Raw genomic sequence first — 25,389 nt, forward strand, 5'->3', positions numbered from 1 at the left:
AGCTTGGTAGCTCCATTGTGTTATTTTGGAGCTTTTGTATTGAATGTATTTGCTAGTATTAAGGTTTCTAAGGATTATGAGCACATTGACAAGTTGCACACAAGGTATCTTGAAAAAAACTGAGGCAAATGATGGAAAAGCAAAGGGCTTTGTCACTTTTTTTTCCCCCAAAATTCTTCGCACCAATTGTGCCAATTGTGTACTGGAGGGTCATAAATATTACATTGGTGTTTGAAAAATGGACCAGTAAGCCAGGCAAATGTCAAGCATTTGGCCTGATTGTGTTGGGTGAAAGGTGAGAGGCCGGCCTGGAAAGCATTGGAATAGTGTAGTCTGGAGGTTACTAAAGGTTGCCTAGAGTTTCAAACAGCAGAAGGGCTGTAGTTTGGATGGAGGCTGGCAATTCTTGGAGTAGGTGTAATTCTTGGTGATGGTGAGAACGTGGAATAACAAGTTCAGTTCATTATCATAAAAGGTTGAAATCAGTCTGGATTTGCCTCATCAGGCAGTGGCGAGATAGCCAAGGATTTGTGTTGAGATCATGTCTGTTCTCTCTATATGTAAATACATTGTTGACAGCACCAAAGCAGGGGACATGCAAACCCTGAAAAAAGAATAAAAGAAAATGTAGCCAAGACGGCAAAATGGGCAGGCATATGGCAGTTCAACATGGATAAATGCAAGAAATACATTATTTTTGGTGGGGGGGGAGAAACGGAATTTAAATTTTACTAAAATGTTAGAATTGTAAGTTGACTGCCCTGGGCCACTGTCCGTGTGGAGTTTTCATATTTTCCCCGTGTCTGCGTGGGTTTCACCCCCACATCCCAAGGATGTGCAGGGTAGGTAGATTGGCCATGCTAAATTACCCCTTAATTGGAAAAAATAAATAAATAATTGGCTACTCTAAATTTACGGGGAAAATTTTTATTTTTTTTAATTGTAAGTTGACGAACACTCTAGGTATGGGTAAACCAATCTTTAAAAGCAGTTTTTCAAGCGAGTCGAGTTCTGAGCATGAGAGAAAGGGACAGTGGGTACAAGAGCAAGGAAGTAGTCATGATGAATTTGTACAAGTCAATGGGTAGATCAAAGTGATTGCAATGCAATTTTGAACATCCAATGAATAGTCAAAGGAAAGATGAAATGTAAGTTTAGATGAATAATATCAGGGGTGAGAAGGTGAGAAATTCGAATTGTATTCATTGGAGCAGAATATCGAGGATTTCCTGATATTGCCCAAACGTTTGAAAGGATTTGAGGAGCTAAGCAGCAAAAGCTTACCTGTGAGTTGTGATTTAGTAATGAGAAATATAATACTGAAACCTATATTTGTCTGAGGAGATGTCTTATGCTGTGGTAGCATCCACAACTCTGGGCCAGAAGTTAAAGTCCGGCTCAAGGTGTTGATGGCCACAGAAGGTGCGTGGCCAAACTGGTTCATTGTCAGTCTGAAAGCCCTTCCAATATAACTGATGGTAGGTGGTAAGAGTGGGAGAGTTTCCTGGTCAGCCATATTGAAGAAGGCAACGGCAAACCATTGCAGTACTTAGCCAAACCTAACAATGAACCAAGTCCCTGGTTTCCAGCAACCTCTTAGTACCTGAAGGAGGAGGAATTTTGTCAGTTTTTCACAGTAATTGAAAATGTAATGCATGACCCTTTTTGGTTGTTGAAGCTGGGTCAGTTGTGGCATTTAATGAGAAATTAGGAAATCTATTCAATGGAAGTTGATTATTGGGAAAAGGGGAAAATTGGATGACCATAAGCAGGGTCAATAGAACATCATAGCTACAACAGGCTGACTGATATCCTGGGCGGGATTTATTGACCACCCCGCTGCGTGTTTTTCAGTGGCGGAGACAACCAGCCAGCAGGATCTACTGGTCCCCCCGTTGACTGCACCCCTCGCCGCTGGGAAACCCTCGCGGCGGAGAGGAAGCAGAATTTCCTGCCGGCGTGAACAGCCAGCAAATCCCGTCCCCCTGTATTGAAACTCCTTTTATTCTGGAAAAAACCCCAAAAAGTGCTGAAGTCACTCAGCAGGTCAGGCAGCATCTGTGGCGAGTAACCAGAGTTAGCATTTCAAGTGGATGACCTTTCATCAGAGCCGAAGGAGGCTAGGAATGTGAGAATTTTTAAGCCAGTGAAGGGGGGGAGGGGCCTGAAGATCAAAAGGGAAAATCTATGATAGGGAGGACGCTAGAGAGATTACCTAACAAACGATTTCATGATACAATAGCTAAATAAGATGGCACTGGGTCTAGTAAAGATGATGTGTAAATGGCTGCAATGCAGCCACTTCAATGCAACATGAAGGATTAAAGAACAAAATGAGCAAGCAAAGAAAAAACACAGAGCAAGGTGGAGGTAGAGGTTAGTTGTTGAATAGTGAGTCCAGAAGACTGTGAAGTGTCAAGATGAACGATGAGTTGCTGTTCCTCTAAGTTGTGTCGATGGAACTGGTGAAAACGGTAGAGGGTAATCCATTAAATATGGAGGCTGGTGGGGTCGACGTTGAGGACGAGGAGAACCATTCTGCAAGGGAAGGGGGGAGAGCAGAAGTGTGTGAAATAGATCAGCCAAAGTGGAGAGCAATGTCAGCGATGCTGGGTGGGAATCCTTGGTTGAGGAACAAGGAAGACATAACAGAACTGCTAATTTAGAAGGATGCATCATCAGAACAGATACAGTGGAATGGAGAAACTGGAAGAATGGAATGGACTATTTACAGAAGCCGGGTGGGAGGAGTAGTCAAGGTAGCTGTGGGAGGCTGTGCATTTGTAGTGAATATTTGTTGATAGCCTGGGCGGGATTCTCCTAGCCCCGCGCCGGGCCGGAGAATCGCCGCAAGCCACGCCACGCCGTCTCGACGCCAGCACGCAATTCTCCACGGAGCGGAGAATTGGCGCGGCGCCGGTCGCGGGCCGCTCTACGCAGCCTGGCCGCCCATTCTCCGGCCCGGTGGGCCGAGCGGGGGCTCTAAAAAGGCAGAGTCCCGCCGGTGCCGTCCACACCTGCTTGCAGCCGGCGGGAACTCTGCGCGCAGGGTCAGGGGCGGCCTGTGGGGGGAGGGGGGCTCCGACCCCAAGGGGTGCCTCCGATGGGGCCAGGCCCGCGATGGGGGCCCACTGATCGGCAGGTCGGCCTCTCGCAACCCAGGCCTATTTTCTTATGCTACGGCCCCTGAACTCCTGCGCATGTTGCGCCGGGGCCGGTGCGTAGAGGAAGGCCACCGCGCATGCGCGGGTTGGCACTGCGCATGTCCTCGTTGACGCTGGCGCCACTGCACATGCACGGATCCCGCGGCGCACAGTTCGGGCCGGGATGGGAGGCTGGAGCGGCGTGAACCGCTCCAGTGTTCTGCTGGCCCCCTGTAGGGGCCAGAAGCGGTACTCCCAGCGGTCCGTTCACGCCGTTGTGAAACGCGATGGCGCTTCCGACGGCGTGGACACTGTGCCGCCGAATGGGAGAATCCCGCCCCCTATCTCTGAAAGAGAAACAGGAGTTGAGGAAGGGAAGAGTCAGAGATAGACCAGATGAAAGTGAGAGAAGGGTGGATATTGGTAACAAATTCAATGTAATTTTCCAGTTCATGGCTAAAGCAACTTGTGACATGATACTATTAGAAATGTACTGGAAAGAGAGATGCGGAGAGACTGGAATAATGAATGTTCCACATATCCCACAAAAAGGCAGACATAGCTCGGGCCCATGAGTATACCCAAAATCCTTTCCTGGAGGAAGTGAGTAGAGATGAAGGAGACGTTGTTCAGAGTGAGAATAAACTCAGCCAGGCAGAGGAGGAAGTGGTGGATGGGGACCATTGGGGTTTAATTCCTTTAATGTTGTATGTTTTAAGGAAGTCTAGGTTAGCAATAACAGATTATTCAAAAGTTTACTTTACAATGGGCCACGTTAAAAATTGTTAAGTTTTGTTCACAGTCCTTTGCCATCTGCTCAATAACAAGAGGTTAAATGACAATAGTCATAGAACCATCGAATTGGCTTATATACATGTTTGTGGTTTATGATGTCATTTATGTTATACTTGTATTGCAGAATGATTTGAAATGGGAATAGATTTTGCATTAAAATCCTTCCTATTTAATATTGTGGGACCGATTTGATAATGCTGGGGCAATGAAGTCCAAATATGTGCAAGTTAGATGGGGTTATGGGATTGGACAAGGGAGTGGGCGCAGACTCCATAGGCCGAATGACCTCCTCCTGCACTGTAAGGATTCTATGGATAAGCAATGCTAAATGTTTAAGATTGGGTGCTCCATCTTTTGGGCATTGCAGTTTGCAACTTAGTCCTCTGACCATTGGGTCTGATGATTGTTGGGCATGGCCCAGTGACTGCATTCTCACCTCTGAGTCAGGAGATTGTGGGTTGAAGCCCCACTCTAGAGACTTGACAAATATGACAGCTCAGTACGGTAATGAGGAAATGCTGCATTGTCTGAGGTGCCCTCTTTCACTTGAGATAAAAACTGAGGACCCACCTGTCCCTTTCTGTCCACCTGAAGGATCCTGTAGTACTTCTCAAAGAAGATGAGGAGCATTCTTCCAAGTCCCAGCCAACATCTGCCACTCAACCAACACCTGAAAAGCAGATGTTCAAATTATTTATGTCTGCTGTCTGAGAGTTTGCCATCTGTATATTGGCAACTGTGTTTCTTACATTGATTGCACTTCGCAAAAGTACTTCTTGGTTCTGAAGTGCTTTGGGTCTTCCTGATTTCTGTGATGGCCACTATATAAATGCAGGCTTTTTCTTCATTTTCCTTATGGTTGAGGACAGTTGGCCTGTGTCACCAGGCTGTACAGATAAGCTCACCACCACCCAGAAAAAAAACAGTAGCTAACAACCCTAGCAACAGCATTCACACTCTGTAGCTCCAGCAGCACTAACATAAATCACCCTTTAAGGCAGATTGCAGCATTTCTGGAGGCAGTACTATCCTGTTTATCTTGCAGAGTCACAGTGTAAAAGACACAGCTGCTGCACAAGGTCATGCTGTAAAGAAAATTGCATCTTATAATTTAGCTTGTATCCCATCCATATACTGCTGGCATGCTGTTCGTGCATACATGTTTTCTCTGACACATACCTAAAACAATTGATAAGACACTATAAACTTGCTTTTTGGAAATTGTGCAGTCTTTTCATGCTTACACATGTAATCTTGTTTTGTACAGGTTTGGACTCAGATCTTGCTACTCTTGTAGTATGGATGAGCAAGAACAGGTCGATTCGCCATCTTGCCTTGGGCAAAAACTTCAACAACATAAAGTCCAAGTAAGCACATTTTGTGGATAAGTAACTACAAAGCAAGCTAATAAACATCAGTTTTATTGTCTTCAATTTATTTAGCTTCCTGCAGTACCTTTACGCATAAATATGATTTTTCTGAATGAAAATTGACAAAACTTAACCTTGATTGCACTTATCCTTGCTTCCATGGTGTTGTTCCATCCATTCAGAACTGCAATATTATGATGGGACCTATTTTATGTTTATCACAGATGTCATTTCACATATGGCTAAATGATGGTGAGCTCTTAAGGCTGAGCTCTGGCATTTTTGACGGCAAGGAGTTGCTTTTCCCTTGACAGCTGTTGAACAAGACTATAACCTGACAAGGTTTATCCAATTGCTAGAACTAAGTTTGATGGGCAACGTCAGGCTCCTTGCAGCAATTGAACTATTTTTACTATCTAGATCACACTGGATTTTACTTGTATGGACTTCTATTTGTTAATAGCATGCATCATTAAATATTTTTGGCAAGTTGATTTAGACCTGGGGAAAAAATGAATGAAAATTAAGAATATTTTATAGATGGGCTTGTGAATTTGGCACTGTTTATAATGTCCAAATCATCTGCCTTTTAATGGTGAGTTGCAGGTTTGATCCACACTTTTGATCCACACTATGCTCCTTCAGCTCATCTCTGGTTTCATTGTTGTGGGAAGAGGCATTGAATCAGCCCTCTGAAATGACCGACTAAGCCATGCAGTTGTTAAGGTGGCGCAGCTCACCATCACATTCATGAGGCAGTTAGGAGTGGGCAACAAATACTAGACTTGCTACAATGCCCATGTGAATGAAGGAAAGAACCTCTTTCATTTGTGCTGATGTTTTCCGTCTTGCTGATTTGTCTTCCTTGAACTTTGTGAGCCCGGTAAAAGTTATTTGTTATCCTACTTATCAAAAAATTCTCCATCTTAATGCTTGGACCTGTAAGTTTGACAGCTCAAGATAGATGCAGATTAATGGGTAACCCACAAGGTTCTATTTGTCCAAATTTATCAAAAATAACCCATATGGAACAAAAGCTTTGACAATCCTAGCATAAGTTAATCAAGATGAAATATGACATTGGATCATAGAACCCCGACAGTGCAGAAGGAGGCCAATTGGCCCATCAAGTCTTCACCCTACCGAGGCCCAGTCCCCTGCTCTATCACCATAACTCCACCGAACCAACAGCAATTTAGCATGGCCAATCCACCTAACCTGCATAGTTTTGGATTGTGGGAGGAGACACCCGGAGGAAACCCACGCAGATGCTGGGAGAGCGTGCAAACTCCACACAGGCAGTCACCCAAAGCCGAGAATTGAACCCTGGTCCCTGGCACAGTGCTGACCACTGTGCCACGATACTGCCATGGTGATGAATGTATTAAAAATAATTCACTTGGGACTGGTGATTTGTTTCCTGCCAGTTTTATGTTGTGATTATTCTTTTTCCAGGGCTGGGGAACTGGAATGCGTTATAGACTTGTTCGCACAATATAATAGTGCAAGGCTTTTATTTATTTTAAAACATTTTTTATTAAGGGGCAGTTTAGCGTGGCCAATCCACCTACCCTGCACATCTTTGGGTTGTGGGGGTGAGACCCACGCAGACACGGGGAGAATGTGCAAACTCCACACGGACAGTGACCCGAGGTCGGGATCAAACCTGGGTCCATGCTACCCCGTGCAAGCCTTTTATGAATAGCAATTCTTTCTCTTAATAATTTTGTACACCCATTCGACTAGACTCGTGTGTCGTTGGTTAGGCACAGGTAAAATACCAGATCCAGTTTTTCAATTCTGTTCCTGAAAGTTTCAATAACTGTACGTCATTGGAAAACCACAAAAGTTTGCAACTGATCTTTAAGGGAAGCACCTAACCCCTTTTAATGTTTCTCCCATTAAGAAAGGGGACCAGACCAAAATTTATTCTGAACATGACAACCTCAATTATATTGTTTCACTGATGAGACTTGTGCTGCAGTCTGTGCAGCAGAAATGGTAGTGCATCCAGATTAACAGGAAGAGTTCTCACAGTTCACATTACAATGATTTGTTTGCACCTCTTCATTGCATTATGCTGGATATACTCTGCAGAAACCTGTGCTTACTAGTTTAAAATCAAACTGATCTACAATGTGTGAGAAAAGCTATTTTTAAGAATAAAAATAGGCTGAAAATAACAGTAGAGCATGTGATGGATTTTTTGTCCCTTGTGAGTCCATGGGTGAATAAGACTAACCACAAAAGTAGTTCAGTTTGGGGATCAGAGAGCAAACAGCTGGAGCTTTCTTGTAGTTTCTGCCCATGTGTGTACAGTATGATTAGTCTGCCTTTCTGTGCTTTAACTTTGTACCGTTACTGAGACATCAGTTTGTATTTCCACAAATACCATTCTGCCTCCGCTTGCAGAACACCATACCACCCCTGCCTGCCACCTCCCCATAATTTTATCATCTGGTTAGCCATCTATATAATGTGACGATAATACATCCACCATACACTTCCTATCAACTTATCTCTTACACTGGCTGGAGGCTGCAGTTGCAGTGTTTATATCGACAGTTTCCAGCATTAATGTGGATAAAGGAGCTTATAATGAAAATACAAAAGTGTGCGCAGAATTACATCAGCATGCCCAAATTAAATTATTCCTTTCCCTCAAAACCCAAAGACTCAATTGCTCTTGATGCTGTCTGATATTTAATCGTATGCATGTCACTTTTTCAAAATGTGATGCTTCACATGTCACTGTCACAGGTAACAGTGAGTACCTACCCTTCAGTAGACAATAAAACCTTGATGCTTGGTTTAATCATGGAATCCCTACAGTGCAGAAGGAGGCCATTTGGCCCATCAGGTCACAACTTATACTTGCAATTGTTCCTAAATGCAGCTGAATTTAAATAAAGTTTTGCCCATATTGTAATATTACAACTTTTGACTTTCATTTTTAATACAAAATCCAGTGTTAATACTTTTCCAAAGAGAAGAATTGAGTAGATTGGGCCTATACTCTCTGGAACTTAGAAAAATGAGAGGTGTTCATTGAAACTTTAAAGATTCTGAGTGACTTGACAGGGTAGGTGCTGAGAGATTGCTTCCTCTGGCTTGGGGGTGGGGGTGGGGGGGGGGTGGGGGGGGGGGGGGGGGGGGGTCCAGAACTAGGGCTGTAGTTTCAGGAGAAGGAATTGATCATTTAAAACCGAGGTGAGGAGGAATTTTGTCACTTCGAGGGTTGTGAACCTTTGGAACTTTTGACCCGAGAGGGCTTTGGATGTTTATTCATTGTGTATAGTTCAAAGCTGTGATAGATTTTTTGGACTTTTGGAGGAATTGAGGGTATGGGAATTAGGCAGGAAAGTGGAATCCAGACCAAAGATCAGCCATTATCTTATTGAATGCCAGTGCATTGGGAGGGATGTACGGCCTACTCCTGCTATTTTGTTGTTCTTAAATTTGGTCTTGCTCAGTCTCGTACTTTGTTTGATAAATGCTCCTGTCCAAGGACATTTTACAACATTAAAGGTGCTATATAAATGCACATTATTACAATCCATCAGACTGAGACAATGAAGAATGCTCTTAAACACCTAATATTTACTTTCACTGCTCTAATCCGTTTTGCGTGTTTTTGGAAATGTTGATTAGTCTGTAATGAAATTGGTTAGTTTTGTGTTGCCCGTGAATACCTCCGACATCAGGGTTCCATGTTCAATTCCTCATATATGCCGAGTTTGCTGATCTCAGCCAAAGCATGGGTGCTGCACATTCTGTACCCGAGGACAAGTGAAGGGAAATGAGCCAGGTTTCTTGCATCTGTTTGCTGTAGGGTCTCCTGCTGCAAAGTTTGTTTATGGAAATGTTCAGGAAGAATAGTATAGCCCTTGGCTATGCTAACCTCCAGAGTCAAGAGGCCTTTCCAGACTATCCAGGTATATTCATGACATGAATAATTGTAGCCTGGTCAAGATGACAAATGTCTGCCAGTGCCTGTGGCAGAAGGAAAATTACAATTGTCATTGATTATAGAATTTCAATCCTTTTGGACTTATGTTCACGGCTGTTATGGAATGTCTTTAAATAGCGGAAAATATGAAAATGGTATTATTTTTGAAGCAGCGGGTACTTCGATTTAGGTAAGAAACACAAGCAAGAGGGAAATTAAGTCAAGTAAAATGAAGTAAAATAAAGTTAAGTTAAGTGAAGTAAATTTTAGACATGGCAGGACAGCTCGGTCGTGTGGAATGTGAATTGTGTAATATGTGGGAAGTTAAGGATGCTACGGGTGACCTAGACGACCCCGTATGTAGGAATTGTCACCAACTGCAAAAATGTGAACTCCAGGTTTTGGAGGTCGAACAGCAGCTGGAAGTCACTGTTGTGTATCCATGAGCTACATGGATAGCATGGTCATAGAATTCTACAAAACAGAAGAAAGCTATTCGGCCCATTGAATCTGCACCGACCTTCCGACAGAGCACCCCATCTAGGTCCAATTCCCCACCTAACCCTTGGACACTAAGCAACAATTTAGCATGGTCAATCCACCTAACCTACATGTCTTTAGACTGTGGGAGGAAACCAGAGCACCTGGAGGAAACCCACGCAGACACTGGGAGAATGGGCAAGCGCCACGCAAACGGTCACCTGAGGGCAGTATTGAACCCGGGTCCCTGGGGCTGTGAGACAGCAGTGATAACTACTGTGCCACTCTTGGAGATTGGAGGCAGAAGGGGAGTGGGTGATCGCAAGGCAGTCTAAGAGAACTAGGCAGGTAATGTGGTAGTCCCCTGGGATCCAGCTTGATAATCGGTTTTCCGTTTTGGATACTGACAAGGGTGTTGTTTCCATGGAGGAGTGGTAGCATGGACAGCTCCGTTGTACAGGAGGGGAGGAAGAGAATGGAAGAGCAGTAATGGTAGGGAATTCATTAGTTTGGGGAACTGATGGGCATTTCTGTGGCCCTGGACGTAAAGATAAAATAAGTGTATAGCACAGGGATTTTGCAGGGTTAAAAGGTATATATGTAAATGCAAGGAATATAGAAAATAAAGCTGATTCGCTGAGGTCATAGACTGACACATGGCAGCGTAATATAATTGCTGTAACGGAAACTAGGCTCATTGGAACAATGGTTAGCACTGCTGCCTCACAGCTCCAGGGACCCGGGTTTGATTCTGACCTTGGGTGACTGTGCGGAGTTTACACATTCTCTCCGTGTCTGCATGGGTTTCCTCTGGGTGCTCCAGTTTCCTCCCAAAGTCCAAAGGTGGATTGGACATGCTGAATTGACCCTTAGTGTCCAAAGGTTTATGTGGGGTTACGGGGATAGGGCAGGACGGGTCTCGTCCGGGTACTCTTTCAGAGGGTTGGTGTGGACCCGATGGGCTGAATGGCCTTCTGCACTATAGGGATTCTATGAGAAATGGCATCTCAATATCCCTGGATATAGGGGTTTCAGGCCGGACACTGAGGGGAATACATAAGATGGGGCTATAGCAATATTGGTTAAGGAATCAAGTACAGCTATGATGAGGGATGATATAATAGCGATAAATCGTCAAATTAAGCCCTAAGGGTTGAGCTCAGAAATAAAAAAAGGGCAGTTACACTTCTAAGAGACTCTCGAATAGTGAGAGGGAGATAAAAGAGCAAATATGTAGGCAAATTCTGAGTGCATAAACAATAGAGTAATAACAGTTGGGGACTTCAACTACTCTGATATCAACTGGGATTAGAACACCGTGGAAGGCATTCAGGAGAACCTTTTAGCCAGTATGTAACAAGCCCAATGAGAAGGTGTGCAATTCTAGATTTAAGTTGGTGATGTGGCAGTGAGTGATCATTTTGGAAATACTAACCATAATACAGTTAGATTTAGCATCATTATGGAAAAGGGCAACGGTAGGATAAGATTGAAAGTTCTAAATTGGGGGATGACATACTTTACAAAGCTCAGAAGTGATCTTTTGGAAGTGAACTGGATACAGCTACTGAAGGGAAATCAGTGAGAGATGAGTGGGAGGCAATCAAAAGTGAGATTCTAGGGGAACAGTGTAGATACGTTCCCACAAACAAAAAGGGCAGTACCGCCAACCCTAGAGCCCTTGGGTTATCCAAAAGCACACATGATCCAATAAAGCAGAAGAAGAAAGCTTATGACATTCACAAAAAACTTAATACTGTAGAAAGCATAGAGGAGTATAGAACCTGAGTTGATGTTTTGAAATAAAAGGAAAGGAAAGTAAAAAGAGGCTACAAAAAGATATTTGCAGGTAAAATCAAGGGAAAAACAAAGATGTTAAGAGCATAAAGAGTAAGAGGTTAACTAAGGTTAGGACCTATTGGGGATGTACAAGGTAACGTGTAGATGCAGAAGATGTGGGCAGGATTCCATAGAATCCCTCCAGTGCAGAAGGAGGCCATTCAGCTCATCGATCTACACCAACCCCCCGACAGGGCACCCTACCTAGGCCCACCCTCCCCCCTATCCCTGTACCCCATCTAACCTGCACATCTTTTGCATTGTGGGAGGAAACTGGAGTAGCCGGGGGAAATCCATGCAGACACCGAGAGAACACGCAGACTGCACACACAAGTCACCCAAGGCTGCAATCTAACCCGGGCCCATGTGCGCTGTGAGACAGCAGTGTTGACCACTGTGCCACCATGCCGACCCTTACTGAGTACTTTGCCTCTATCTTTACGAGAGGGATGACGCAGAAATTCTAATTTAAGTGGAGGATTGTATCGCTTCTCGGCCTTTTGGCGAAGATCAAGTGTAGTAGCCTTTTGGCTCAGATTTGGTATGTCTCTCTTGTGGGGACCATGAATTGGATTAAATTTGAATTTGGATTGGTTTTTGGAGCAGGCAAGGAGCTGGATTAGGGGTTCGCCCCTGACCACACTCTGAGCCCTGGCTTTGTAACTCAAAAAAAGTAATAATTTTAAAAAAAGTGGAGGATTGTGATATTAGACACAGTAAGCATAACTAGAGAGGAAATACAGGAAGGACTGTCATCCTTGAAGGTGGCTAAATAACCAGGGCCAGATGGATTGTTCTCCAGGCTGTTGAAGGAAGCCAGGGAGGAAACAATGAATGATCTGAGGATAATTTTCCAATCCTCGCCTGATACAGGTGAGGGACTAGTGGATTGGAAGTCAGTGAATATCGTACCATTATTTGAAGAGAGAGAGGTATAGGCCACATAATTATAGGCCGGTCAGTCTGACTTCGGTGGTGGGCAAATTATTAGAATCAATTCCGAGAGTGAACGTCAACTGTCACTTGGCAAGGAATGTATTAATTGGGGATAGTCGGCGTGATTTTGTAAGAGGAAAGTTGTGTCTTACTGACTTAATTAAAAAGGATTACTGAGAGTAATTAATAAGTATTGGATGTTATCTCCATGGTTTTAACACCGCATTTAGCAAGGCCCCACGTGGTGAACTGGTCAGCAAAGTTAAAGCCCATGAGATGTATGGGAAGGTGGTGAGTTGGAGGGTAGTGGTCGATGGATTTTGTTAAAAGTAGAAAGTGGTTTCCAGCACCATTTCACAGGGCTCATTGTTGGGTTCCTTGCTGTTTGTGGTGTAAATGATTAGAATTTAAATGTGGGTGGTATGATTAGAAAATTTGCAGATGACACAAAAATTAGAGGCTAGCTGTCAACTTCCAGACTTATACCACTGGTTTGTTTGAGTGGACAGAGAATTGGCAAATGAGTTTCAATATTTGGAGAGAGAAAACTAAGTAAGGGTATACTCAATCAACAGGAAGATATTGAGAGCGGTGAGGGAAGTGAGACACCTTGGACACATGTCCACAAGTCCCTGAAGGTGGCAGGACAGGTAGATGAGGTGGTAAAGAAAGCAAGTGGAATGCTTTCCTTTATTTGAAGAGGTATTGAATACCAAAGCAAGGATGTAATGATGGAACTGTATAAAACACTGGTTAGGCCACAGATGGAATACTTTGTGTACAGTTCTAGTCGCCACATTACTGGAGAGAGAGCTCAAAGGAGATTTCCAAGAATGTAGCCAAGGCTTGAAAATTGCAACAATGAATAAAGATTGGATAGGCTAGGTTCCTTTCCTTAGAACAGAGAAGGTTGTTTAATTGAGGTGTGCAAAATTCTGACGGGTCTAGAGTAGACAGAAATGACCTGTTAGTCCTAGTAAGGAGGTCAATTACCAAGGAGCCCAGATTTAGGTTGATTCGTTGAAAGATTAGAGGGGACATGAGGAACAATTCTTCACCCAGAGGGTGGTGTCTGGACTTTGCTGCCTGGTTTAGTGGTGGAGGCTGAACCCCTCAACTCATTTAAATGTTATCTGATTTGCATCTGACGTTCTGTAATTTGTAAGGCTACGGACCAGCTGCTGGAGAATGGTGTTTTTTTTAACCCTTTTTCAGCTGGCGCAGTCACGATGGGCTGAGTGGCCATTTTCTACGCCATAACATTTCTTTGGTTGGGGGCAGCACGGTGGCACACTGGTTAGCATTGCTGCCTCACGGCGCCGGGGTCCTAGGTTACTGTCCGTGTGGAGTTTGCACATTCTCCCTGTGTTTGCGTGGGTTTCGCCCCCACAACCCAAAGATGTGCAGGTTAGGTGGATTGGCCATGTTAAATTGCCCCTTAATTGGAAAGATGAATTGGGTACACTACATTTTTTAAAAAAAAAAACCATTTCTTTGGTTGTAATTAAGAAACCTCTTTAACTAACATAAGTTTTTTTTTTTTTGCAGGAATCTTGCACCTGTGCTTGATAATATTGTACAAATGATTCAGGATGAAGAATCAGTAAGTTTTTTTTAAGGTTTTAATATTTCACTTGATGTTCTAGTAAGAAAATTGCATTCTGATTTTATCTACTGGAGTTTTTTAAAGTTTAAAAAACAAACACAAATAGACCAAATAGACACAAAATCATTCAACATTTCCAAAATGGTACGGATAAGTTTCCAAAAGTTACAACTGTTAATATTTTTGCTTCGTTATGTCTGTTTGGTTCCTTCATTTCTAAACTGCTTCTCAAAATAATCAGAATTGGAAGGAAATATTAGTCTCTAATGGCATTTATTCTGTTGTTAACGATATAAGATCAGTTATCCCTAAAGTATGTATTGGGCCACATATTATTGTGAGACCTGAAGGATGGCATTAATTTGTTTCTCTGGGCCCTTAAGCAATTGTTTTTCGTTGATGAGGGTGTGTAACATTTTCACTGCAGGATTTATTCATGCTGAAGCCTATTTGGGATTCTGATTGTTGCAATGTTCCTGAGATTTGTGAGATGTCTCATGTTTCTTCACATAATTACTGAGACTAATGAGCAGGAAGGATATGAGGACGGGGAGGCGGGGAGAATGACCAAGATTCAAGGGCTGTGGAAATAATATAATCATGCAGGACTGAATTCAAAATTCGGTGGGATTTTCTGTTAGGGAGACTATGGGCTGGATTCTCTGATTCTGGGGCAATGTCCCCATGCTGGCTTGGGAAGTCTGCCGGTTGGGGCGGAGCATCGGGGGGGCGGGCCTCAGGCAATGTCCTGAGGCTGTCGAAACGTGGCACACCGCTTTGGAGGGGGCGAAGCATCGCAAAAGCGGCGCCGCATGGCAAAAATGGTGCCACCCCCAATTTGGTCAGAATCGGTATTCTCCAGCCGAATGCGATCTGTTCTCCCACCGGAGCTGAATTGCACCTAATTTGTATTCTCGCTTCTCTCTTCTCTCTCTCTCTCTCTCTCTCTCTCTCTCTCTCTCTCTCTCTCTCTCTCTCTCTCTCTCTCTCTCTCTCTCTCTCTCTCTCTCTTCCCCCCCCCCCCCCCCCCCCCCCCCCCCGGTGTGCGACATTGGATCAAGATTTGGGTGTATGTTTTTGGGGTCTCATCAGGTACCAAGTGGGCAAGTCCTGGTGGGGCCGTGGTGTTTGAGGAGCTGAAATTTGAAAGGCCATGAGTTAGGAGGGTAACCTGGGGGTATAAAACCTGCAGGGAAATCCGATGGGCTCCCGCTTGGTTTAGGCCTCCCTTGCCGCTAGTTAAATATGGAGGTGGCAGGACAACGTCCTTAGCATAAGCTCCTCGATTGGTCCACTGGTGGGGGTGTCGTCCAACACCACCCTTGCCACTCACTGGTATAATTGTGGGGGGAGCAGAGCTGTGCAGGTCCACCTTCTGGACTGAATGAGCTCCCCACCTTCAAACCTGCCAATGGGGGTATGTAAAATAGGGCAGCACGGTAGCACAGTTGTTAGCACAGTTGCTTCACAGCTCCAGGGTCCCAGGTTCGATTCCCCTGCTTGGGTCACTGTTGTGCGGAGTGTGCACGTTCTCCCCGTGTCTGCGTGGGTTTCCACCGGGTGCTCCAGTTTCCACCCACAGTCCAAAGATGTGCAGGTTAGGTGGATTGGCCATGCCAAATTGTCCTTCATGTCCAAAAAGGTTCGGTGGAGTTAGCGGATTACGGGGATAAAGGGAATAGGGTGGAGGCGTGGGGCTTAAGTAGGGTACTCTTTCCAAGGGCCGGTGCAGACTCGATGGGTCAAATGGCCTCCTTCTGCACTGTAATTTCTATCATTCTATGATCATTCCTCCTACTCTCAACTGTGATGCTATGAAAATGCAGCTGCAAGTGCTGGGGTGGGCATTGGAGGCATTGAACAGAATTTCAATGGGTCATTTTACTCTACAACAGTAAGGTCACGCTTAAAATGCCTTCAAGGGAATGTTGAAGCACTAGTTCTGGTTCAGAATACGGTGGAAAAATAATTTTGGAACTTTAAACAATATGAAGTAGAATGAAGGATGCTTGAGAACAGGCAACATTTAAGTCATTATAAAAGGCATGAATAAGGGTTTCATTTAGATTGTGATGCAGAACTGAAGGATCGGAGTATTAAATTAACCAGCCTTGAGTGTGATTTGACATTTTAGAGAAATGAGACGTGTAGAAGAGAATATTAATGCTACTTAAATTAACTGCAGTAAAGAAGAACTGAGTGAATATCTGGTTAAGGTGAACACAATGTTGCATGCATTTCCTGAGGTGTTTGCTTCATTACCTGGCAAGGAGAAATCTTGTCAAACATTGTCACCTTGGTAATGTCATCTATGGTTATTAAATAAATTGGATAGAGTTCCCCTTAACATTGTTGGCACTCAGTAACCCATGTCAAATCCAGCTGTATTTCAATTAGATTTGTTATTCATGGTAGCTGCTGTTTAATTGTATTTTGAGTTTCATCTTAAATCTTCAGTCAGCTACATTTTTGCATTGTCTTGCACTTCCATGCTTTAGAAATGTTAAATAAAAACACAACTGCAATATTTTCTAGAAGGATTCTGGACCCTGCCTGATTCCAGAACTTTCTTGCTTCCCTTTAAGGAGTATAGTCTGTATTCTAGTCTGAAGAGCAACTTGGAAGTTTTTCATGTTCAAAATCAAGAAATCCACTTTCTTGCCATAGCCTCTTCTGTCCCTTCCCACCAGAGCATAGAAGCTTTTCAGTTTCTGTATCTATCGAGCCCTCTGAAAGTTGGAAGCGATGCTACTTTGATGTAGACAAAATATGGTGTAAAAAGATGCATGTCTCAGATAAGATCATGCCGTAACTGTTCCCAAATCCTTTGATAGTCTATTCATGTAAAGAGTTGATTACTCCAAAGCTACGTCCCTTAAATAAGATTTTCTGATCTTACTGTTGCTAATCTAATTGTTGTTAATCCCTTTGAAGAACATGTTTTAATAACTTATCTTTCTATCTTATAGTTAATGGATCTTTAACCTCTATTTATTATCCTAGCTACCAAAGTTATACTTTAATTACACATAGCTGACATTGCTGTAACTTATTGTCTTACCGGCTGTGGTGATTTATAAAGGCCCTGCCTTCTCAACCTTGCCCTTTGCTTGAGGTGTGGTGATCCTTCGGTTAAATCACCACAGATCAGCTCTCCCTTGTCAAAGGGGAAAGCAACCTATGGTCACCTGGGACTTTGGCGACTTTACTTTTCACTTCTCTTAACCTCTAATTTCCCGAGCTGTACAACATGAGAACCTTCAGGATGTCTAATATATCCACCACTTTTTATTTCTTCGAATTCATGTTTGTTTAATGAAGGAGAGCATTTACATAGTCCATAAATGCTGACCTATGCTTTAACCTGTCACCCATTTCAAAGGTGGATGCCCCCTTTATAATGTCAGCATTACTCTGTTTAATTTGCAGTCATTTAATGTCACGGCTTTTAAATAACATGAGTAATCCAAGATAATTATTACTGCTGGAAAAAGAGACATGCTGTTGAAGCTTTTTGTCTTGCACTCATCAGAGCAGGCTTGAACGGCAAATTTCAAAGGGAACAAAAATGTCCTGCATGCGAAAAGGATGTGGTCAATGCAAACATGGGCAGCAGATGCACTGGAACACCACCACCTGCTAGTTCTTCTTCTAGCCACATACCATCCTGACTTGGAACTGTATCACGGTTCCTTCACGAAGACAAAATCCTGGAATTCCCTTTATAATAGCACTAAGCCTAACTCTATACCACATGGACTGCAGCAGTTCAAGAACTATATCCCCACCATCTTCTCAAGGGCAGCTAGGGGTGAGCAGTAAATGTTGGCCTAACCAGCGATGCCCACATCCCATAAATGAATAAAAATGTTAAACGCCTCAGAATACATTGACTAGTATTAGCTGTGATTCCACAATTTTACAGCACTTGCTGAACAATCCCAAGTGTGCTAAGAATTACACTAGCAACCATTTTAAGATTATCAGTTGGGTTCACAATGTGGCTCTCATGCGCTTGCTACAAGTTACATATATTCATGCAGAGGAACGTGCCCTCTGCAGGCAAAAAGAAACATGTCCAGGCATTGTGCCTTTTAATGAATTAACAGAAGTGTGGGGGACAGTAGTTCCGTGGTGCATTTGCCATAGCAACACCTCGTCCAATAAGAGTCAACTTGCCAATTCCAATTAGCACCCTTGTTTTACTGTTACTATTATCCATCTTGTGAATATTCTTGCCAAGAATTATTTTATGCTGACTTTAGCCATCCCAATTTCTTTGTTAGCTTATGGAACCTCAACCTTGAATTCTAGAAATCCCAATTATGTGTTGCTTTTTTCTTTGCTTCTGTTAGATATCATACTTTTGTCAGCTGCCCATTTACGTTGTATTGTTTCATTAGATACTTTCACGATGGAGCCAGTGTTAGTGCCTTGATTAAATGTTTTTCGCTCTCATGTCACATTAATCAATTTATGTTGTGTTATTGTTGAGTGACTGATCATGTCTGACACCCGTTCTTGCATGCAGTGTGCATGGAATTTGCTCATGAACCATATCTGTTTGCGCACACCAACATTTCAAGATCATAACTAATTTGAAGTAAGTTGTAGGTCATTCCTGGGCCTTGACTTTTCTTAGTAAGAGATTGAATGTCTTCTTCCCTGCATGGTTCTGAAATTTTACCATAATCACAGGAAAGTGGTTATAGACAAATTCTCACTTGATGATGTAATTTCCCTTTTGTTCCATCATATCCTAAATCACTTCCTCTGATCCAGCTTTACACCTCCAGCTATATTACTTTTTTATTTCATTCATGAGCCCTTGAGGAACATTACTATTGAATACATTATAATTTATGTTATTCATTTCGTAAAGTGTTATGAACACATTTTTGTTTGTTCTAATTAAACTCTGATTAGATTGCATTTATTTCTCAGAATGGATTCGGGCACAGCATTTGATCAAATTATCCTAATTGCAGAGCACAAGCCTGTCTGCACGTGAAGGGATATTAGTTGCCTATAACACAACGGCTTCTCTTTCTCTCCCCCACCCGCCCAGAATAGGTTTAAAATGTCCTATGTAGAGTCTCTTTTCCTCCCAACAGTGATTTACTTGGGCTGCTCTTTTGGCTGTCATTTCACTGTTTGGACAAGGCTCTTATCCAAAGAAAAGAGGGGCCAGCTTAGCTTACTTGGCTAGACAACTGGTTTGTGATGCAGAGCAAGGTGAGCAGCATGTGTTCAATTTGATTTGATTTATTATTGTCACATGTATCAGTATACAGTGAAAAGTATTGTTTCTTGCATGCTGTACAAACAATGCATACCGTACATAGGGAAGGAAGAAGAGACTGCAGAATATAATGTTACAGTCATAGCAAGGTGTAGAGAAAAGATCAACATAATACGAGGTAGGTCCATTCAAAAGTCTGATGGCAGTAGGGAAGAAGCTGTTCTTGAGTCGGTTGGTACGTGACCTCAAACTTTGGTATCTTTTTCCTGACGGAAGAAGGTGGAAGGGAATATGTCTGGGGTGCGTGGTGTCCTTAATTATGCTGGCTGCCTTTCTGAGGCAGCGGGAATTGTAGACCGAGTCAATGGATGGGAGACTGGTTTGCGTGATGGACTGGGCTACATTCACGACCTTTTGTAGTTTCCTGCGGTCTTCGGCAGAGCAGGCTCCATACCAAGCTGTGATACAACCAGAAAGAATGCTTTCTATGGTGCATCTGTAGAAATTGGTGAGGGTCGTAGCTGACATGCTAAATTTCCTTAGTCTTCTGAGAAAGTAGAGTCTTTGGTGGGCTTTCTTAACTATAGTGTCGGCATGGGGGGGCCAGGACAGGCTGTTGGTGATCTGTACATCTAAAAACTTGAAGCTGTCGACCCTTTCTACTTCGTTCCCATTGATGTAGACAGGGGTATGTTCTCCACTACGCTTCCTGAAGTTGGTGATAATCTCCTTTGTTTTGTTGACATTGAGGGAGAGATTATTGTCGTCGCACCAGTTCACCAGATTCTCTGTCTCATTCCTGTCCTCTGTCCCATCATTGTTTGAAACCCGACCCACTACGGTGGTGTCATCAGCAAATTTGAAAATCGAGTTGGAGGGGAATTTGGCCACACAGTCATAGGTGTATAAGGAGTATAGTAGGGGGCCGAGGACACAGCCTTGTGGGGCACCGGTGTTGAGGATGATCGTGGAGGAGGTGTTATTGACTGTCTTTACTGATTGTGGCCTGTGGGTTAGAAAGTTCAGGATCCAGTCGCAGAGGGAGGAGCCGAGGCCAAGGCCACGGAGTTTGGAGATGAGTTACGGACGAAAGATGGTGTTGAAGCCTGAGCTGTAGTCGATAAATAGGAGTCTGACATGGGTGTTTTTGTTATCCAGGTGTTCCAGGGTAGAGTGCAGGGCCATGGAGATGGCATCTGCTGTGGACCTGTTGCAGCGGTAGGCGAACTAGTGGATCAAGGCAATCTGGGAGGCTGGAGTTGATTCGTGCCATGATCAACCTTTCGAAGCACTTCATGTTAATGGATGTCAGAGCCACTGGACAATAGTCATTAAGGCACGCTGCTTGACTGTTTTTTGGTACAGGGATGATGGTCGTCTTCTTGAAGCAGATTGGGACCTCAGATTGTTGTAAAGAGAGGTTGAAGATGTCTGCGAATACCCCCGCCAGCTGATCCACGCAAGATCCGAGTGCTCGTCCAGGTACCCCATCCGGGCCAGTGGCTTTCCGTGGGTTGACCTTCAAGAAGGCTACTCTGACGTCTGCAGTGGTGATCTCAGATACAAGTTCATCCGTTGCTTCTGGGGTGGAGGGCTCACTCTCACTGAAATCTTGCTCAAAGGGGGCATAGAATGCGTTGACCTCATCAGAGAGGGGTGCGTTGGGGCCGACGATTTTACATGCCTTAACCTTGTAGCCTGTTACGTCTTGCAGACCTTGCCATAGGCGGCAGGGATCCGTGTGGCTAGCCTCGGATTCGAGCTTGGTCCGGTACTGTCTTTTGGCATTTTGATGGATTTCTTTAGATCATATCTGGCTTTCTTGTCGAGGTCAGGGTCGTCTGTCTTGACCGCCTCCAACCTAGACTTCAGCAAGCAGTGGATATCCCTGTCCATCCAGGGTTTCTGGTTGGGAAACACACGGACTTGCTTCTTTGGCACACAGCCTTCTACATACTTACTAATGAAGTCAGTTATTGTAGTGGCGTACCCGTTCAGGCTGGTCGCAGAGTTTTTAAATACTGACCAGTCCACTGACTCTAAGCAGTCCCGTAGAAGATCAACCGATTCCTCAGACCAACAATGCACGACTTCCTTTGATGGATTCGCCCGCTTCAGTTTTTGAATATAAGCCGGGAGCAGGAGCACAGCCTTGTGGTCAGATTTGCCAAAGTGTGGGCGGGCGATCGAGCGGTACGCATGTTTGATATTTGTGTAGCAGTGGTCCAAGATGTTTGGGCCTCTGGTGGAACAGGTGAGGCGTTGGTGGTAACTTGGTAGTACGCTCTTGAGCTTGGCCTAATTGAAGTCCCCAGCTACAATGAACAGGGCCTCGGGATGTTTTGTTTCAAGGCTATTTGTGGTGGTGAATATTTCGTCCAGTGTGATTTTCACGTTCGCATGGGGTGGGATGCAAACTGCCGTCAGGATAACAGAGCTGAACTCCCGCGGAACGTAGTAGGGGCGGCATTTTAGCATCAGGTATTCTAGGTCCAGGGAGCAGAAATTCATCAGTGTTGCTACATCGAGGCATCAGGAGATGTTGCTTAGGAGGCAGACCCCACCTCCCCTTGCCTTGCCTGAGGCCGCCTTACGGTCCATTTGGCGGATTGAGAAGACCTCTGGTTGTAGGGCACTGTCCGGTGACGCAGGAGTGAGCCATGTCTCCGTGAAATGGGCTGAGGTTATTCATAAAGGCTCACCTTCTCAACCTTGCCCCTCGCCATGCCGACTTTATCCCAAGAGTCTTAAGGTTGAGACTTCCTTTACATTACTCTTGCAATTTTATGGTACATTCTATTTTCCATTAGTGTCCCGCTTTAATAGGAAAGAAAAGTAGAAGATTTTGAATGATGAGAGACTGGACTCTGTTTGCATTCAGGGAGATCTGGATGTTCTTGTACATGAATCACAAAGTTTACAAGCATGTACAGCAAGCATTATGAATGCAAAGACATGTTAGCTTATATCGCAAAGGGATTAGAGTATAAGGAAGTTGTGCTGCAATTATACAGGACATTGGTGAGGCCACATCTGGAAGATGTCTTTCATCTGTAATGATGCGCTAGGTACTACTGCAAATTGTATTTGCTGTAGGGAATTTTTAGTTCGTAAAACATTGTGCTGTGAAAACTATTGAGCATGCACTAGATGCGTTTTGGAAAAATAACATTTTTTGTACCGCTGAAGAGACTTTTGCTGCACTATTATCTTTTTAAATCAACCCAGTGTGTTGATTTGAACTCCTTTTCTATGGAAGAACATATTTGTCTAGAGGATATGCAATGGTTCCTCGGGTGAGTAAGACTACCCTTGTATTTCAGAGTTTAGAAGAAGAAAAGGTGATCTCATGGAAATATTTAAAATTCTTAAGACGCTTGACAATGTGGATGCTGAGAAACTAGTTCACTTGCCTGAGGAGCAAGGAACACAGGTCACAGTCTCAGAGAAAGAGTCAAGACTGAGATGTTTTCACTTAGATGCTCAGTTGTTGAGTATATTCAAGAGAGATGTTGATAGATTTTTGGTTACTCAGAATTAAGGAATAGTTCAGGAAGATTAGCCATGATCTTCGTGAATGGCAGAATGTGGTTGAAGGGCCTGATTATTGTACTAACTGATACTCTGTTAAACATTAGGATCTTGCAACATAATACCTTAATAAAACCTTTGATTTTGATATTGCATGTTCATGTAGAACATGAATATCCATTCTGCCACTGATGATGGATGACCTGCTTGGAGGTGCCTTTCATCTGTGGTGATGCGTTTTGTACTTCTGCAAACTGTATTTGCTGTAGTGAACTTTAGTTAGTAAAACATTGTGCTGTGAAAACTATTGAAAATGCACAAGATGCTTTTTGGATAAAGAACATTTATTTGAACCATTAAAGAGAGACTTCTGCTGCTCTATTATCATTCAAAATCTCTTTTAAATCACTGATGATAACTAGAATCGGCATTGAAATCCCAGTGTAAAGTCGCCGTAGTCCCAGATGACCCTAGGCTGTTCTTCCCCTTTGAGTGGGAGAACTGACTGGTGGTGATCTAACCTGAGGATCACCACACCTCAAGCGAGGGCAAGGTTGAGAAGGCGGGGCCTTCATGAGTAACCTAAGCCGGGACAGCATGGTGGAGCAGAGGTTAGCACTGCTGCCTCAAGGCGCCAAGGACCTGGGTTCGATTCCGGCCCCGGGTCACTGTCTGTGTAGAGTTTGGGTACCCTAAATTTATTTTTAAAAATTAATAACCTCAGCCGGTACTAGAATTGTACCTGCACTGTTAGCATCACTCCGCATCACAAACTAGCCATATCGCCAACTAAACTAACCGACTTCAATTAAAATCCCTGTGAAAGAAGAAATCAAAATGACCGATATGTTGATTGTGAGAGTAATTTCAACAAATTACCAAGCCCGTTAAAGCACTTTTGAAGCATTCAAAGTTTACAGTGGTTCCAATTGATTTTAATTCACATTCATTACATTAATGTTTCTCCACAGTGACATGGTTATCAGCAAATCAACCATAAATTGTGCATACGTATAACTTTTCAGCAATATCCCTTGCGCTGTTGGTTGAATCCTACTGGACAGCGCCATAATAATGTTTTTCTGAACGAGTTCTTTGAATATTTGCCATCATTTTACAACCTTAAGCCCAAGAAATGTGATTGTGGTTTACGGTGTTAAAATACTGAAGCACTTTGCCATTCGAGTCAGCATGTGGGTTTATATCACTGGTGGCCCACACGAGTTCCTGAAGCCACCGAAGTATGGCCTTAAGGGGAGGCAAAGTGTTTTCGAACAGGGTGCTTGGAGGATCCATTAATTGCAGTCTGATTTGTGTTTGCCTCCCAGTGGCTGATTTGAATACTGTTGAATGAAGCTTCAGCGTAGCTTGGTTGCCCTTGCAAAAAATGCAGAATGTGGCCAATTTCAAAAAGAAAACTCTCTCCAAAAGTGGACAAACCCATTATTTGATCAATTTTCAAGTAGTCATTGGTTATTTTCATGTTATTAAGTTATCACACTGTGGACACAACACTAATTATTTAAAGTTATGATACTGTGCTAAATATTGCAGGAGTGAGTGGGGCAAGAAATCTGAATGTGGACTAATTAGACTGAATCTAAAATTATATTTATGTTAGGCTTGGTCCCTGTGCTTGTAAAACTGTATGTAGTTTTCTTTGTTTTGGCGGACAACTTTTATACATTGTTGCTTATTGGTAAGAACGACCAGAAACTGTTTCTAATGGATAAGATTTTTAAAAATATCTTTCATAATTTGATTTCAAACTAATAGGTTTCCCTTTATTCCTTATAGCCACTAGAGTCATTATCATTAGCAGATTCAAAGCTTAAGACAGAATTAACGATAATAATTAATGCTTTGGGAAGCAATTCTTCTTTGACTAAAGTGGACATCAGTGGGAATGGAATGGGAGATATCGGTGCTAAGATGCTGGGGAAGGCCCTACAAATCAACACGAAGCTCAGGTACAATTAAACTTCTGTAAATATTATTCTTCAGGACTGATCTTTGTATTATATGTGGTTGTATGTCGTAAATAAAACTATATATTCCTCGATGACTTGAGAGCGATGTTGCGATAACGAGGAGAGAAAGATAGCAGCACAATCCAGTGTGAGGTCTAACAACAATAGTTGTCCTCTAATTGACCTTGGAACCTGTTCAGGCAACTTCCTCAGGGAGCGCTTGAGTTGCGGCAGTGAAGGGACGGGGCAATTTATCGTTAAACATTGTAACCAAGTTGTTGATTGTTTGAACAATACCCTGGGAGATCAGTTAGTACCAACTAAAACTTTTCTGTTTGTATACTGTCTTCCTGGAGCATGGTTTTATACATTGATTATTATAAGTGATTTGTGGAGTTTGCACATTCTCCCCGTGTCTGTGTAAGTCTCACCCCCACAAACCCAAAGATGTGCAGGATAGGTGGATTGACCATGCCAAATTGCCCTTTAATGCAAAAAAGAAATGAATTGGGTACTCTAAATTTTTTT

At 43.3% G+C, this 25,389-nt stretch overlaps 1 protein-coding gene across 3 annotated transcripts in view; it reads left to right on the plus strand.

The window, feature by feature from the left end:
- The window catches only part of LOC140425404 (F-actin-uncapping protein LRRC16A-like), a 530,177-nt gene that overhangs the window by 303,285 nt on the left and 201,503 nt on the right, over window positions 1-25,389 (plus strand). For all 3 annotated transcript variants that reach the window (XM_072509651.1, XM_072509649.1, XM_072509650.1), the window contains exons 19-21: window positions 5,206-5,305; window positions 14,061-14,115; window positions 24,689-24,861. In XM_072509651.1, the coding sequence (XP_072365752.1) occupies window positions 5,206-5,305; window positions 14,061-14,115; window positions 24,689-24,861 (328 nt within the window). The remainder of the gene's footprint in view (window positions 1-5,205; window positions 5,306-14,060; window positions 14,116-24,688; window positions 24,862-25,389) is intronic.

Source organism: Scyliorhinus torazame, chromosome 6 (assembly GCF_047496885.1).
Source record: "Scyliorhinus torazame isolate Kashiwa2021f chromosome 6, sScyTor2.1, whole genome shotgun sequence".
NCBI classification, from domain to species: Eukaryota; Metazoa; Chordata; class Chondrichthyes; order Carcharhiniformes; family Scyliorhinidae; genus Scyliorhinus; species Scyliorhinus torazame.